This window comes from Haliotis rubra, unplaced genomic scaffold (genome assembly GCF_003918875.1).
Source record: "Haliotis rubra isolate DU_JTF1 unplaced genomic scaffold, ASM391887v1 Scf267, whole genome shotgun sequence".
Classification (NCBI taxonomy): domain Eukaryota; kingdom Metazoa; phylum Mollusca; class Gastropoda; order Lepetellida; family Haliotidae; genus Haliotis; species Haliotis rubra.
In genome coordinates, this window is record NW_025766747.1 from 1215752 (window position 1) to 1230056 (window position 14305).

At 41.0% G+C, this 14305-nt stretch overlaps 1 protein-coding gene across 2 annotated transcripts; it reads right to left on the reverse strand.

The window, feature by feature from the left end:
* Nucleotides 1-609: 609 nt before the first annotated feature.
* LOC124280419 lies at nucleotides 610-12503 on the reverse strand. 2 transcript variants are annotated; one of them, XM_046716357.1, is made up of 18 exons: nucleotides 12398-12503; nucleotides 10134-11084; nucleotides 9617-9771; nucleotides 8857-8976; nucleotides 8560-8682; nucleotides 8255-8326; nucleotides 8036-8154; nucleotides 7641-7745; nucleotides 7309-7398; nucleotides 6777-6884; nucleotides 6237-6435; nucleotides 5754-5897; nucleotides 5302-5384; nucleotides 5099-5169; nucleotides 4499-4575; nucleotides 4070-4229; nucleotides 1540-1619; nucleotides 610-862 (listed from the first exon to the last, which is right to left on the reverse strand). In XM_046716357.1, the coding sequence occupies exons 2-18, from the start codon at nucleotides 10982-10984 to the stop codon at nucleotides 858-860; spliced, it is 2562 nt and encodes an 853-aa protein (XP_046572313.1). In that variant the 5' UTR covers nucleotides 10985-11084; nucleotides 12398-12503; the 3' UTR covers nucleotides 610-857. The 2 variants fall into 2 exon arrangements, with proteins under 2 accessions (XP_046572313.1, XP_046572314.1); XM_046716358.1 differs by lacking the exon at nucleotides 12398-12503 and adding an exon at nucleotides 11535-11777.
* Between the last annotated feature and the right edge of the window lie 1802 nt (nucleotides 12504-14305).

The following is a 14305-nucleotide window of genomic DNA, read 5'->3' on the forward strand; positions in this document are numbered from 1 at the left end:
ATGCTTCAACACATTGAACACACGCGTGTATGTTTCTATGTGTGGAAGTCGAGGAGGAGGGAGAATGCTGTTCCACACTCTGCTTCGGCAATATTTCAGCCATTCAAGTCCAGACGACGATTCCATGTGCGAAATACCCATCAAGTCGGATATCTCAAAATCATCATCATCATCATCATCATCAACTAACGATGTCAAGATCATGAATAAAATATCCTCTTCGATCATACATTTAAGTAAATTATGATGATTACCTGAACATACAAAACTTCTTATATTCTTCACGGTACACATTTACTTTAGCGTCACAAGGGTGTAGTAAATAGCTAACTTAAAGGCAGAATTTCTTGGCCACGCTGCAAAGTTGTGATCTTATGTTTGAACCCCGGTTATATATGTATCTAGGATGTCTTTGTCACGATGTCTTAGACTACTATCACTTAGAGCTTTTATCCCTAGCTCCCAGCTCCCAGCCCCAACCCCAGCCCCAGCTCCCAGCCCAAACCCCAGCTTCCAGCCCTAGCCCCAACCCCAGCCCCAGCCCCAACCCCAGCTCCAAGCCCCAACCCAGCCCCAACCCCAGCCCCAGCCCCAGCCCCAGCTCCCAGCTCCCAGCCGCAGCTCCAGCCCCAGCCCCAGCCCAAGCTCCCAGCCCCAGCCCGTCACGTGGTATTAATGATTACTGTTTAAACGGCGCTGAATGAAACTCACTCAGGTGTTCAAAGGGCATCTTATTAAAGCTTATTATCAACTTTGAAACCATGACTGACACAAACACAGTCTTTCTGGGGCGACAGTCCAGTTCAAACAGAAACCTTTCATCCCAGATACCACAGTCTTGTCATGACCGCACTCCATCAATCTGCAATAGAGAGAAAACAGTGTTAAGTATACACAAAAATGAGGTTTCTTCTGAACTTGTTATAACATATTTACTAATAGAGACACATTGTCAGTAACTATTAATCGTTGCGGTAACCACTTGTGATGTTGTACCTTGTTAACACTACCTTGCCTTTATCATGACAAACAGTTTGTATTGTGTGTCTGTTTCAGACAAACAGCAAATATCATGCACTATTGCGCTATTGATTGTCCGTGTCGTCAATGGTGCAAAAATACTTTATTAACTTTATTATTTTACTTTATTGGAGTTTACATACAAACGAATACAAAAACGGTTAATGAACATATTCATGAGCCACACGTGTCGGGTTATTAGAAACTATTATTAAAAATATACATGTGGGTTAGCACAATAGTACTTGCAATCTTATGACTAAAAATGTATGTATTTGTTTATTTGTTTGTTTTTTCATGGCAAGACAACATATTTTGGGCTAAACGAAATAAACGTAGTTTGTTAAACATAATCTCAGAATGAAATTGGACACACATGTCCTGGGCTGTTACAAAGGGCAGGCCTAATTAGAAGGAAAACATTGTACTAAAACGTGACGGTGCAAAAGACGACCCTGACTGACACACAGTTATGATCACAAAGCCTTGCCATTATGATCATTTAGAGGTGTAACTTGCCATGAAACATCCTCCGTATTCTCACAAGGCTGTCATCCAGGACGCATCTCTCAACTTCGTTTTTGAAGAAGATTCTGAAACTATGAAATATAAACTGATTAGTTTTACGTGCACTTTCTTCTTATACCATTGATGTGTTAACCTCCATTTTCTCCTGAAATCGAAACCGAACGTGTTCGGGTGGCTTTTTTAGGAAGATATCAAAATATAAAATACAAAAGAATTTCTGAAAATGCCATGGATGAAATCACCTGATATATATCTTTCATGCAGGTCTAAAACACAACAACTTGTGCAACTTTCTTGGTATACCATATTCCAGTGTCTGTCTACTGAAGAGTACAACTAGTGCCTTGACATACCATCGTCTATGTCTGTCTACTACAGTGTGTAACTACTGCCTTTACATACCATTGTCTACGTCTGTCTACTATAGTGTGGAACTACTGCCTTTACATACCATTGTCTATATCTGTCTACTACAGTGTATAACTACTGCCTTTACATACCATTGTCTATGTCTGTCTACTATAGTGTGTAACTACTGCCTTTACATACCATTGTCTACGTCTGTCTACTATAGTGTGGAACTACTGCCTTTACATACCATTGTCTATATCTGTCTACTATAGTGTATAACTACTGCCTTTACATACCATTGTCTATGTCTGTCTACTATAGTGTGTAACTACTGCCTTTACATACCATTGTCTATGTCTGTCTACTACAGAGTGTAACTAGTGCCTTTACATACCATTGTCTACGTCTGTCTACTATAGTGTGTCTAACTACTGCCTTTACATACCATTGTCTATGTCTGTCTACTACAGTGTGTAACTGTTTACATACCACTCTATGTCTGTCTACTATAGTGTGTGACTGCCTTTACATACCATTGTCTATGTCTGTCTACTATAGTGTGTAACTACTGCCTTTACATACCATTGTCTATGTCTGTCTACTATAGTGTGTAACTGTCTGCATTTTACATACCATTGTCTATGTCTGTCTTTACTATATGTCTGTCTACTATAGTGTGTAACTACTGCATTTACATACCATTGTCTATGTCTGTCTACTATAGTGTGTGACTAGTGCCTTTACATACCACTGTCTATATGTCTGTCTACTATAGTGTGTAACTAGTGCCTTTACATACCATTGTCTATGTCTGTCTACTATAGTGTAACTACTGCCTTTACATACCATTGTCTATGTCTGTCTACTATAGTGTGTAACTACTGCCTTCACATACCATTGTCTATGTCTGTCTACTACAGTGTATAACTACTGCCTTTACATACCATTGTCTATGTCTGTCTACTATAGTGTGTAACTACTGCCTTTACATACCATTGTCTATGTCTGTCTACTATAGTGTGTAACGACTGCATTTACATACCATTGTCTATGTCTGTCTACTATAGTGTGTAACTACTGCCTTTACATACCATTGTCTATGTCTGTCTACTATAGTGTGTAACTACTGCCTTTACATACCATTGTCTATGTCTGTCGACTACAGTGTATAACTACTGCCTTTACATACCATTGTCTATGTCTGTCTACTATAGTGTGTAACTACTGCCTTTACATACCATTGTCTATGTCTGTCTACTATAGTGTGTAACTACTGCCTTTACATACCATTGTCTATGTCTGTCTACTATAGTGTGTAACTACTGCCTTTACATACCATTGTCTATGTCTGTCTACTATAGTGTGTAACTACTGCCTTTTACATACCATTGTCTATGTCTGTCTACTATAGTGTGTGACTACTGCCTTTACATACCATTGTCTATGTCTGTCTACTATAGTGTGTGACTAGTGCCTTTACATACCATTGTCTATGTCTGTCTACTACAGTGTGTAACTACTGCCTTTACATACCATTGTCTATGTCTGTCTACTATAGTGTGTAACTACTGCCTTCACATACCATTGTCTATGTCTGTCGACTACAGTGTATAACTACTGCCTTTACATACCATTGTCTATGTCTGTCTACTATAGTGTGTAACTACTGCATTTACATACCATTGTCTATGTCTGTCTACTATAGTGTGTAACGACTGCATTTACATACCATTGTCTATGTCTGTCTACTATAGTGTGTAACTACTGCCTTTACATACCATTGTCTATGTCTGTCTACTATAGTGTGTAACTACTGCCTTCACATACCATTGTCTATGTCTGTCGACTACAGTGTATAACTACTGCCTTTACATACCATTGTCTATGTCTGTCTACTATAGTGTGTAACTACTGCCTTTACATACCATTGTCTATGTCTGTCTACTATAGTGTGGAACTACTGCCTTCACATACCATTGTCTATGTCTGTCGACTACAGTGTATAACTACTGCCTTTACATACCATTGTCTATGTCTGTCTACTATAGTGTGTAACTACTGCCTTTACATACCATTGTCTATGTCTGTCGACTACAGTGTATAACTACTGCCTTTACATACAATTGTCTATGTCTGTCTACTATAGTGTGTAACTACTGCCTTTACATACCATTGTCCATTTCTCTGTAACAAACATGTCCCTGTCTTGTTCCTCCTGTATTCTTTTTTCATCTTTGCATCTTCTTCCTTTGTGTAGTTCTGCCAACCCTTTGTTCTGTCTTGACGCTGCCACACATACCGACTCTCCTCCTCTCGCTGCCTCTCGTGATCTGTGTGTTGTAAAACCTCCCCGTCGTCATACAGCGTAGTGTAAAAAGGCTGCACGCCGTGAAGATGTAATTGTGAATCTATCATAAATTAATAATATTATTATAAATATTTAAATTAATTAAAATAAATTATTATAAATATTTATCTCGTCTAAGAATGTAGCTTTACAGTTAGTAACAACACATAGAGAACTATCAGTGTCCCTTCATTCAGTTTTCAGAATAACTTCTGCATACCCTCACTTTTGTTTTCTGTAATTAAAACCTACCTGTACTTTGCTTGAGATTGCTAACCTTCGCTGATGTTGGTGCTTGTCTGTTCCGATCTTTTGCTTTCATCAGATTGCTGTGGACATTACATTTTGATATTTTCTAGCAACTGTCATTTTATATGTTACATCTCATATTTTAACATATAGAGAATCTCACCAGAGTGTCTTTTGATATGAAATATATCATCACGAGTTGATAAATTACAAATTTCCGAGGATATTTTTACTTTTATCAACGGCTGTTGATATATTTGCTATCAGAAGACACGAGCGTGAGATTATATTTATCATCAAAAATCACTCTTCGATCACGGTTCTGCCATTAGACTTGCAGTGCTGCAACGTCACAGCCTTGTGACGTCATCAAGTTCATGACGTCATAGCATTGTCAGGGCATTGTACAAGATCTGTCAAAATGATATCCTAGGAGATATCGTTTGATCTCACACAAGCAGTATCTCCGGTGGAACACCGTTTTGGATGATAAAACTCTGAACACAACTGTGAAACCGCAGTGAGATGATTTGACGGCCAACTTTAGAGTGATTTGAGTCTTTTGCACACTCGTACTACAAATATTATATAATCACATCTTACCGAACTGACACGTCAAACTTGTTGTCTTCACCAAACCTGTACTCGTGTATCCCCCCATTGTTCCAACGTACCTGTAACAATGCACTTTACTCCATACATATATTGTCTCGCTTACATGACAAGAATATTTCATTTAAGGATGGAGTTCAACAAATGCAACTACTTTTGAAGGCAAACAGATGACTGTGGTAGCATAACTTTACCTTCACACGCAATCCCCTGACTCTAATGACCACGCCGTAGTTCCCTGGTCCACCATCTTGATTTTCATGAGACCAGTCAGAACCTGATGTAGTAAACGATTGACGTTTTGACACAGCACAGTTAACATCCTACTATTAAAGTGCAGTAAGAAACTCCAATGACGAACACCTTTTTGTCTACACTTTAACGTCGATATGTATTTACAACTATTTCATGAAGTTTCACAATAAGCATATATCAGTCTTCTATAATCCAATAGTTGGCAGTGAAGACAATACTGCCAGTTAAACACCGTTATGGCTAGGTTGAAGGCACATGAGTAGTAATAACTTATGTTATCCGAAAAATCACGACTAAAACGAATTTGCAGGGAGTTTCTACTTCGAGACAACCGTCGCACACTAAAGATCGACACAACGGTGTTTAATTGTATTTAATTACGGCATACTACCTCTCTCGACCTGCACACCGACATCTATCAGCCGATCCGGAAGTAGTTGTCGGGGGCGGTCTGTTGGCAGGATATCGTACCCTGCTGTTACACCACAACGATACACATTGTTGAAGCCATTGTCCCACAGCACCCACACCGATTCTGAAAGTAATGAAATCATACTGAGAGTACAACACTGAAACAATAAATGTAATCATGACCTTCCAAATTAATGCATGACAAATTGCCTATCTTATAGCCGACTTGGCTGACACATGTCATCGTATCCCAATTGCGTAGATCGATGCTCTTGTTGTGGATCACTGTATTGTCTGGTCCAGACTCGATTATTTACAGGCCGCCGCTTATAGCTGGAACATTGATGCAATGGGGCGTAAAATTTAACTCACTCACTCCTGTCTTATACGATACATGTAACTACACTAGTGATAAGTCATATATTACAAGTTTTCTATAACTGTCCCAGCTGATGTGTTCTACCTCCTTCTTCTCCGTGGTTGTAAACGGTTCCTGGAAGTCCGGAGTCCTGGTTGTCCCACATCCAGTCAGGACCCCTCTCAACCCTGGAACCTAACGGCGGCAGGTTTTCCTTTATGTTGATGTTGTCAAATCTGTCCAGTGACTTTATATTTAAGACGCCCTTGTTCAGGATATTATGGACGAGTGTTGCCACTTGAATCTGAAAATGATTTGGTTACAACGGACGGAATAATTCGAAGTGTTCTGGTTGATCAAACTACAAGTGTAAAATGTGACTGATATTTGATTGTCTGAACACCAGGAACAGATGTTAACGCCAATGCTCATGTGACAACACTTTGAAATCAAATCGGCAGTTGAGACGGATCTCCATGGCGCCACTGTACAAAACAATCTTAGTGCTAAGTCTGTGTTAAGGTTGGAGAAATACGACCTCCTTAGCGATAACTGTATATTAAGGAATGAGAGGGCTAAGATCGCTTTCTGATACTGCTTATATATATATAATATATGCTAATATAAGCGTGAAGCAACATTTACCTTATCATCATATCGGAGATCCAAACCAAAGGCGTCGATGACACGGTCGATGATTCGTTGATTGTCAGCATGAGATTTCATGTAGTTCAAAACGTTGGCACTGACCCTCTAGAAATGATAAAACAGAGATACCTGGTGCACATTATCTTCTAGTGAGTGAGTGAGTTTAGTTTTACGCCGCGCTCAGCAATGTTCCAGCTATATGACGACGGTCTGTAAATAACCGATTCTGGACCAAACAATCCAGTGATCAACAGCATGAGCATCGATCTGCGCAATTGGGAACCGATGACATGTGTCAACCAAGTCAGCGATCCTGACCAACCGATCCCGTTAGTCACCTCTTACGACAAGCATGGGTCACTGAAGATCAATATTCTAACACGGACCTTCACGGGTACATTACCTTCTAGGACTGTGATATATGATACATGTATTCTATATTACGATGTTAGTGAGTGATCAGGCACAATGTCAATACATATAACTTCACATTACTCAATTTCTAGCGGTGTATACCTGTTCTTCTTACCTTTATCTTCTGGTAATTGCAAAGTGTAGTGAGATTACTTGGCGAAGTATATGTGCCCAGACTGGCGGATGCCATTTGTCGAAGGAATTCCTGTAGATATAATTTCCTGTGTCAAAATATTGTACTAAACGTTCATAGTTATTTCGCCCCATACACCAAATGGAATCTGTTTCTAAGGATGTTCAAGATTTCAAATTTCTTTTGCGTCTTGTATTCATAATCAACTGATTTTAATTACGTAAAATACACTCGCATATATTAAATACCACTTGCGAAGACTGGCTAAGACTAGCGAAGACAATATGCATGTCAAACTAGGAAAGTGGCCTCACCTTGTTGGCGTTTCCAACAGGCACCCACACCAGGGGGTCCGCGATGTCCTGTTTACTGCGGTCACCACTCAAAACACTTGCAATGGACAGAAGCTTCGTTTTCTCCTATAGTACAAACATTTCAGCTTTACAGAATTTGGAAAACAAAATCTAACATAGAAACGATCAACAGAAAAACAAAATAACATGACCGAAAATGTTTCATGTGTTGGGGGATATCTATGTTTGTTTCCACTTCTCCATTACTTACATCGACATATGCACAATGCAGAGCAGATAGAATACTTACTTTCATAATTCTACAATCGGGATAATTCTCAATTAAACGTTAGTAAAAATACTTCAAGAGATTTTGTAACCCACTTGCTCTGTGTATATATGATCGTACTGCAAACCTGTTCACTGATATGGCGATTGTCTGTAGTATGTTTACGACATTCATTGGATGCATGCCCATCAGTGATGAAGACAATCCTTGGTGGAACCTTCAGCTGCCCAAATCTGCATACACCTCCTGAAACAAACCATCAGCACAATAAACCTCAACAAAAGGTTCCAAATATAGAGACCACATTTCGTATTTGGATTTAGACTCTAATTAAGAGTTTCCCCACCTCTAGTAATGCACGCCAAGCAATAGAGTAGGCCCTGAAGAAGTGGCGAGTGTCCCCCAAGGCTGATGTCTTCTGTAAAAGCAAAAGTTATGGAAATTAGAGCATATATAGAAACCATATACAGAGAGTGTGCAGAGAGGCGGGTTTCACAAAGAGAGGAGAGGGATCTCTACGTCCTGAGTTAGTCAGAAGAACATTTAGCTTTCAACTTATAACCAATCATAGTTAACTGGAATGCACAATGTGGAGCAACCATTATATTAATGGTGGTATTTCTATTTCTGTACACAAAATGAAAGTGATACCTATTGCATCCCTGAGACTTCCATAGTCGTTAGTTAAATGACGCAACACCCTCGGTCGCCCTCCAAATGTTACAAGTGCAACATTCTCTTCAATGTTATGGTTTTCTGCAGTTTCTTCAAGTCCTGTATGGAAGGAAGCTATATGCTAAAAGCAGACAAAAATTTGATTTGGCAAGTATTCCATACACACAGCTCTATTTACTGAACTGACTAAAACTAATAGTACAGTACATTTATTTTAAGAAATCCACGTGTTTGATCACTAGCTATGTGATTGTATCTATGAGAATATATTACCCTTGATAAATCCGAGAAGAAAGTCTTTGATGTCCTTCAATGCATTGTCACCTATACTCTCGGAGGAATCTACGCACAGGACTGTGTCAAGAGAAGTTTCAGCCATCGGAATATCTCCCGCTACAAGAAGAAACACCTATACCATGAATTAATATCTACATTACATTGATTCAAAATACTGATAACAGCAACTTTGACAAACTTACATGATTTCAATATTGTTTGCGATCGGCTATATGTATAACATTTGGCCACAAGTGGTCCACATAGGCGAATCCAGAGGGTAGGGGCGAGGGTGCAGAGGTGCACACACCCCACCCCTACGCCCCTCGTCCTGAAAGTTTATTAAATGACCATTGAAACTCTCGGGAAACGTATGACAATGAACTGTGCACACCAAACCACCCGCCTCCCCCACCCCTTTCTCAAAACACTGTATCCACCTCTGGTCCGTACTGAGGCGGAAACAAACTTTACTCATAAACCCATGAAGATCCGGGTTAGAATTGATCTTCAGTAACCCATGCTTGTCGTAAGAGGCGACTAACGGGATCGGGTGGTCAGGCTCGCTGACTTGGTTGACACATGTCGTCGTATCCCAATTGCGTAGAACGATACGCATGATGTTGGTCCCTGGATTGTCTGGTCCAGACTCGATTATTTACACACCGCCGCCATATAGCTGGAATATTGCTGAATGCGGCGTAAAACTAAACTCACTCACTTTACTCATGATAAAGTGAGGACCAAGGACAGAAACCTGTTTTCAGTGCCTCCTGTACACCATGCCAAAGTGAACCGTTGTGGGGGTTTCTGCTGTTCAGAACGTCCATCCTCAGTAATGCTTGTATACTTGCTCTGCCGGACCGACTACAACCAGACTTCCTTTTGCTCAGCTTTGCTTCAAATCTTTTTCTACAAACACAACATGGCCGTGCGATTACCACATCTTTACTCTTAATGAACAGAGGTTAGCTAATTCAGATATGTATATACTATTATTGCATAGGCAGATCCAGAGAGGGTGATGTGATCCCCAACCCCTTTTGTCCTGAAAGTGTATTAAATGACCATTGACACTCTCGTGAGAACGTGTAAAAAAAAAGTGTGCAGCCCCCTTTCTCAAGAGTGTGCACCCCTCAAAAAGCTGTATCCGCCCCTGTATCCGCCCGAACTTTGCTGTGCAGTACACTGTGGTAACGCTACTCATATCGGGCTGATTTACTGAACCATGCAAAGTTGTATACATCATTATTATAAATCTCGGCGTACTGTACCTTGCATCTGGATCATGAAGTAATGGATCAGTCTGACCCCCCATTTCCCTCCTCAGCATTCGTTCCACCAGACCAACAGCGTCGTCCTCGCCGTCTGGGTTCAGATCATCACAGCTGATACCGGTCAGTCTCCCCACGACCCGGAAGTCGTCCACAGTCACTCCGGGTAACACACTTGAGCGGAGAAACTGGCGGACCAAATCACATAATTGCTTCTTACTCTTCTCCCTGACCAAATGGCCCCTGGTTCCTATGATGCCTGTTTTGGGGGACGGGGGACTGTTTTGCTGGTCCTTTTGCAATGAATGATTAATCAGATCTGTTGGTGGTGTTGCAACTTTGTCGGCGTCTAACGTTCCAAAGACGACCGTTGTTTCCGGTCTGTCGGGTCCGTTGTCTCCATGCTGTTGCTGTTTGGATTGTGGCGCAGTTATGTGTGTTTGCTGTTGACGTTGCTGTTGCATGGATTGTAATCTGCTGTTGTCTGTTTCCTGTTGAGGTTGATGTTGCTTGGCTTGCAATCCAGTGTTGTCTGTTTCCTGTTGAGGGTGCTGTTGTGTGGCTAGCAATCTACGTTTGTCTGTTTGCTGTTGAGGTTGCTGTTGTTTTGATTGTAAACTGACATTGCCTGTTCGACTGTTGCTGTCCTCTTGCTCTCTATACTCAAATAACTCTGCATTGTCGGCAATCAATGCAAGTAACTGCCCTAGGGCGGATCTCAGTTCAACATGTTGTTGCCTTTGACGTTCGACTTCTGTCTCTATCAATGTTCTTTGGGCAAGTATTTCCTCTTCAATGGAAGCAAATCTCTGTCTAATCCTTGCATTATTTTCACCTTCCACGCTCCCCATTACTGAACTGTCAGTTGGCTTATGCTCTATTTCTTATACACATGAAATGATCAGCAAGTTCGAATTATCATTAATGAACTGAATGCCACGTTCCGGGTATCTGCAAATGTAACAATTATAGAAACAGTCATATTTAGTGAGTTAGTGAGTGAGGTTTTACGCTGCTTTTAACAATATTCCAGCAATATCACGGCTGCGGACACCAGAAATGGGCTTCACACATTGTACCCATGTGTGGAACCGAACCCGGGTCTTCGGTGTGACGAGCGAACGCTTTAACCATTAGGCCTCAAACCCTCATGCGGAGTAGGCAAGGTGTGGCCGCGACGTGCGTATCCAATAAACATACAGGTGTTTCAACCAGGCATGTCAGGGTACCCAGGTTTCTCCATCCACCCAATCACCCCCCCCCCCTTCCCACCCCAACTCCCACACACGCATATATACAGGCATATATACATAGAGCACGGTATTATGTTGTCAGACCAGAAGAGGCGTATTTCATGACATTTGTATCGCTCGAGTTATCTCCCTTCCTCAAGAAGCTCACTTTACTTCATCCTGCATTCCCCAATACTTCGTAGCTCATTTTCCCGTCCCACTGGATACATGTTGTATCACTGAATACTGAGGCGTGTTCAGAGCCGCGAGCGCCCGCGCGATTGCCTCCCGCGAGCGCTCGCTTCGGCCCTGAACGGACACGAGCGCTTGGTTACAATAAACCATTCGTGACCAACTCGTGTTGTTCCGGGACAAGCCGAATAGCTTCTTTATTATATTCTTAAGGGTGAAATATTGGTGAAAATAAAAATGGTATTGTCATTTTCACTGAGTAGAATATCACTTTTGCCTGGAACTACGAAACGCGAACTACGAAATCGATGTCTCGATGATTTATAAACAATGATCAAAATATAATAAATATATTTTGTTAAGGTTGTCAATTGTCATGAACATATCAACTTTTTCAGACCACTCGATGACATATACATGTTATTTGACAACATTAACAAAATATCCTCCATGTCTTCTTTTTGGAGGTTACGGAAAGGGGCGAGTGGTGACGAATGACATTAAACATGATCGCCATCTTGGTTCGCTTGGCGAGGCAGCTGTGAGAATGGTTCGCGTGCGCGCGCGGGCGCTAGAACGGACACAGGCGTTCAGCATCGAGCGCTCGCTAGCGTTCGCGGGCACTCGCGGTTCTGAACACGCCTCAGGCGTACCGTAACGAGACAAAGTACCTGCTACAAAACATCTTCCTAAATGGTAGAAAGTACAATAAGAAACTCCATATCACTCCACACTTGCCTCTAAGATAACTGCTAGGACTTATCGTACATGCGTGTAATTATTCGTGTACGACTATTCGTGTACGACTAGTTCAACACAGAGATTCAAAAATTAACTCACAATCAGTTTTCCAACACGAAACCTCCATTCGCCCATTTTCGTTTTGAACAATGTGGGTTTTCCCAGTCGGCTAAATATAACCGTGACATGTCATTTGCTATAGCAGGCTGACTTGGCAAGCGTTCAACATCCGGATACCGCTGTGGGAGCACTTCAGCTGTGCGCGACACTGAGCCGAGGTGTCAACTGACCTTAGAGAAGCAGCACAATGCCTAAAATGAAACTAGCGTTAATCGGCTTCGTAGTAAGCCATATGAATAGTAGGAAATATATTATTTAACGTTGTGCAACATGACCCCAAAGTAGACTGTATATGTCCGCTTGATGCTTTTGTATGTTTCATTTGATATATAATAGTATGTGTCACTAAAACAAGAAAATATAACTTCAATTGGAAGCGTATGTGGAAAAATGTATTTCTGGATGATTCTATCGCGTCATTCAAGTCCCAATTCCATTTACATATTATATATTCTCGGGGAAAGTTAAAAAGAAAGGAAATTCTTTGAATGCTAAACATTTTATCATGGTGTAAGTTTAATGTTGACTGAAGAGCTTCCTACGTCATCGGGGTATATTGTTCAGTGCGAAAAGTGGCATTAGAGCTTATAGGATTAGAACATAGGATCCTGACATACAGAAGGAAAGCAACTTTGCGCAGCAAGCTGCGACGCCTGGGACGATTGGGCCTGTCGGGAAATTGTTCTACCGAAGAGTTATATATAATAAAGTGAGCTATTACCAACATCTGATCAGTTACAAATAAAACTAAGATACCGTTAAGTGCTGATTGGTACCTGTTCTTGACATGTGAGGAGCGAGGCTATTAATTACTTCTACCAAAAACTATCAGTTACTCGTCACCTCCATACTGCTCAAGTGAGTGGGTGAGTTGGGTTTTACGCCGCTTTTAACAACAATCCAGCAACATCACGGCGGGGGACAGCAGAAATGGGCTTCACACATTGTACCCATGTGGGGAATCGAACCCGGGTCTTCGGCTTGGCGAGCGAACGCTTTAACCACTAGGCTACTCACCGCGCCTATACTGATCAAGGAAGAAAAAAAGCATAACAAAGGGAAAGACAATATTTTATTTTATAGATATCGCTAGGCTCCTGTTCCTTTCGAAATATCTGTGCCTGCATTACCATGAACTACTATGAACAGTCTGCCGAAAAATCCCTGCTCTTCCCCACAAATCAGCGACAATGTATAGACAATGTGTTGTAACCGCCATTGCACAATTCCGACTTCATCATAAGCTTGTGGCTTTTTTAAAAATAAGAATTGAAATAATAATGACAATAAGAATGACTCCCGATTTTCGCGAAGGTTTCCTGCGCATAGACGCCGCCCATGCGTAGACAATGTATTCTTGTTAAAAACCGCGGAAACATGTCGTTTACATGAGGTAATTCCTGCAATGAACATTTTTGTCACTGATAAGTGAGATTTGGAAATGACCTCTTAAGTATCGTAATGAAACAATAAAACCCTCTGAAAGCCTTATTCCCGAGAAAGTATTGGTATAACCCAGATATATCCCTACCAGGTAGCCTAACCTTCCGGCAAATTTGCACAGCCAATACTGTAAACCATTTTCCGTTACAACTTCATTATTCCAACAATACAGCAGCATTTGTAAAAGTACTGGGTACAATGTGTGAAGCCCATTTCTGGTGTCCCCCGCAGTCATGTTGCTGGAATATTGCTAAAAGCGGCGTAAAACCAAACTCAGTCAGTGTGAAAGTACTTTTGTTACAATCTGATAAATGTGTAAGTATTCCTACAATGTATGCGTGTTGCATATATTCATGATGCGTATTTGTGTATAATTGCCCTATTGTATTCAACATTTCCGACTGAAGTCATTTATTATCATCGGCATTTGTAGCATAGATTAGT

Bases quoted from the DNA above. Each gene is read 5' to 3' on its own strand.
- LOC124280419 (XM_046716357.1), bottom strand. From the start codon at position 10,984: ATGGGGAGCGTGGAAGGTGAAAATAATGCAAGGATTAGACAGAGATTT. The intron at 8,155-8,254 runs GTGGGGAAACTC...GGTTTGTTTCAG, and splicing joins CTTGGCGTGCATTACTAGAG to GAGGTGTATGCAGATTTGGG. The intron at 5,170-5,301 runs GTAAAGTTATGC...GCATTGTTACAG, and splicing joins TCAGGGGATTGCGTGTGAAG to GTACGTTGGAACAATGGGGG.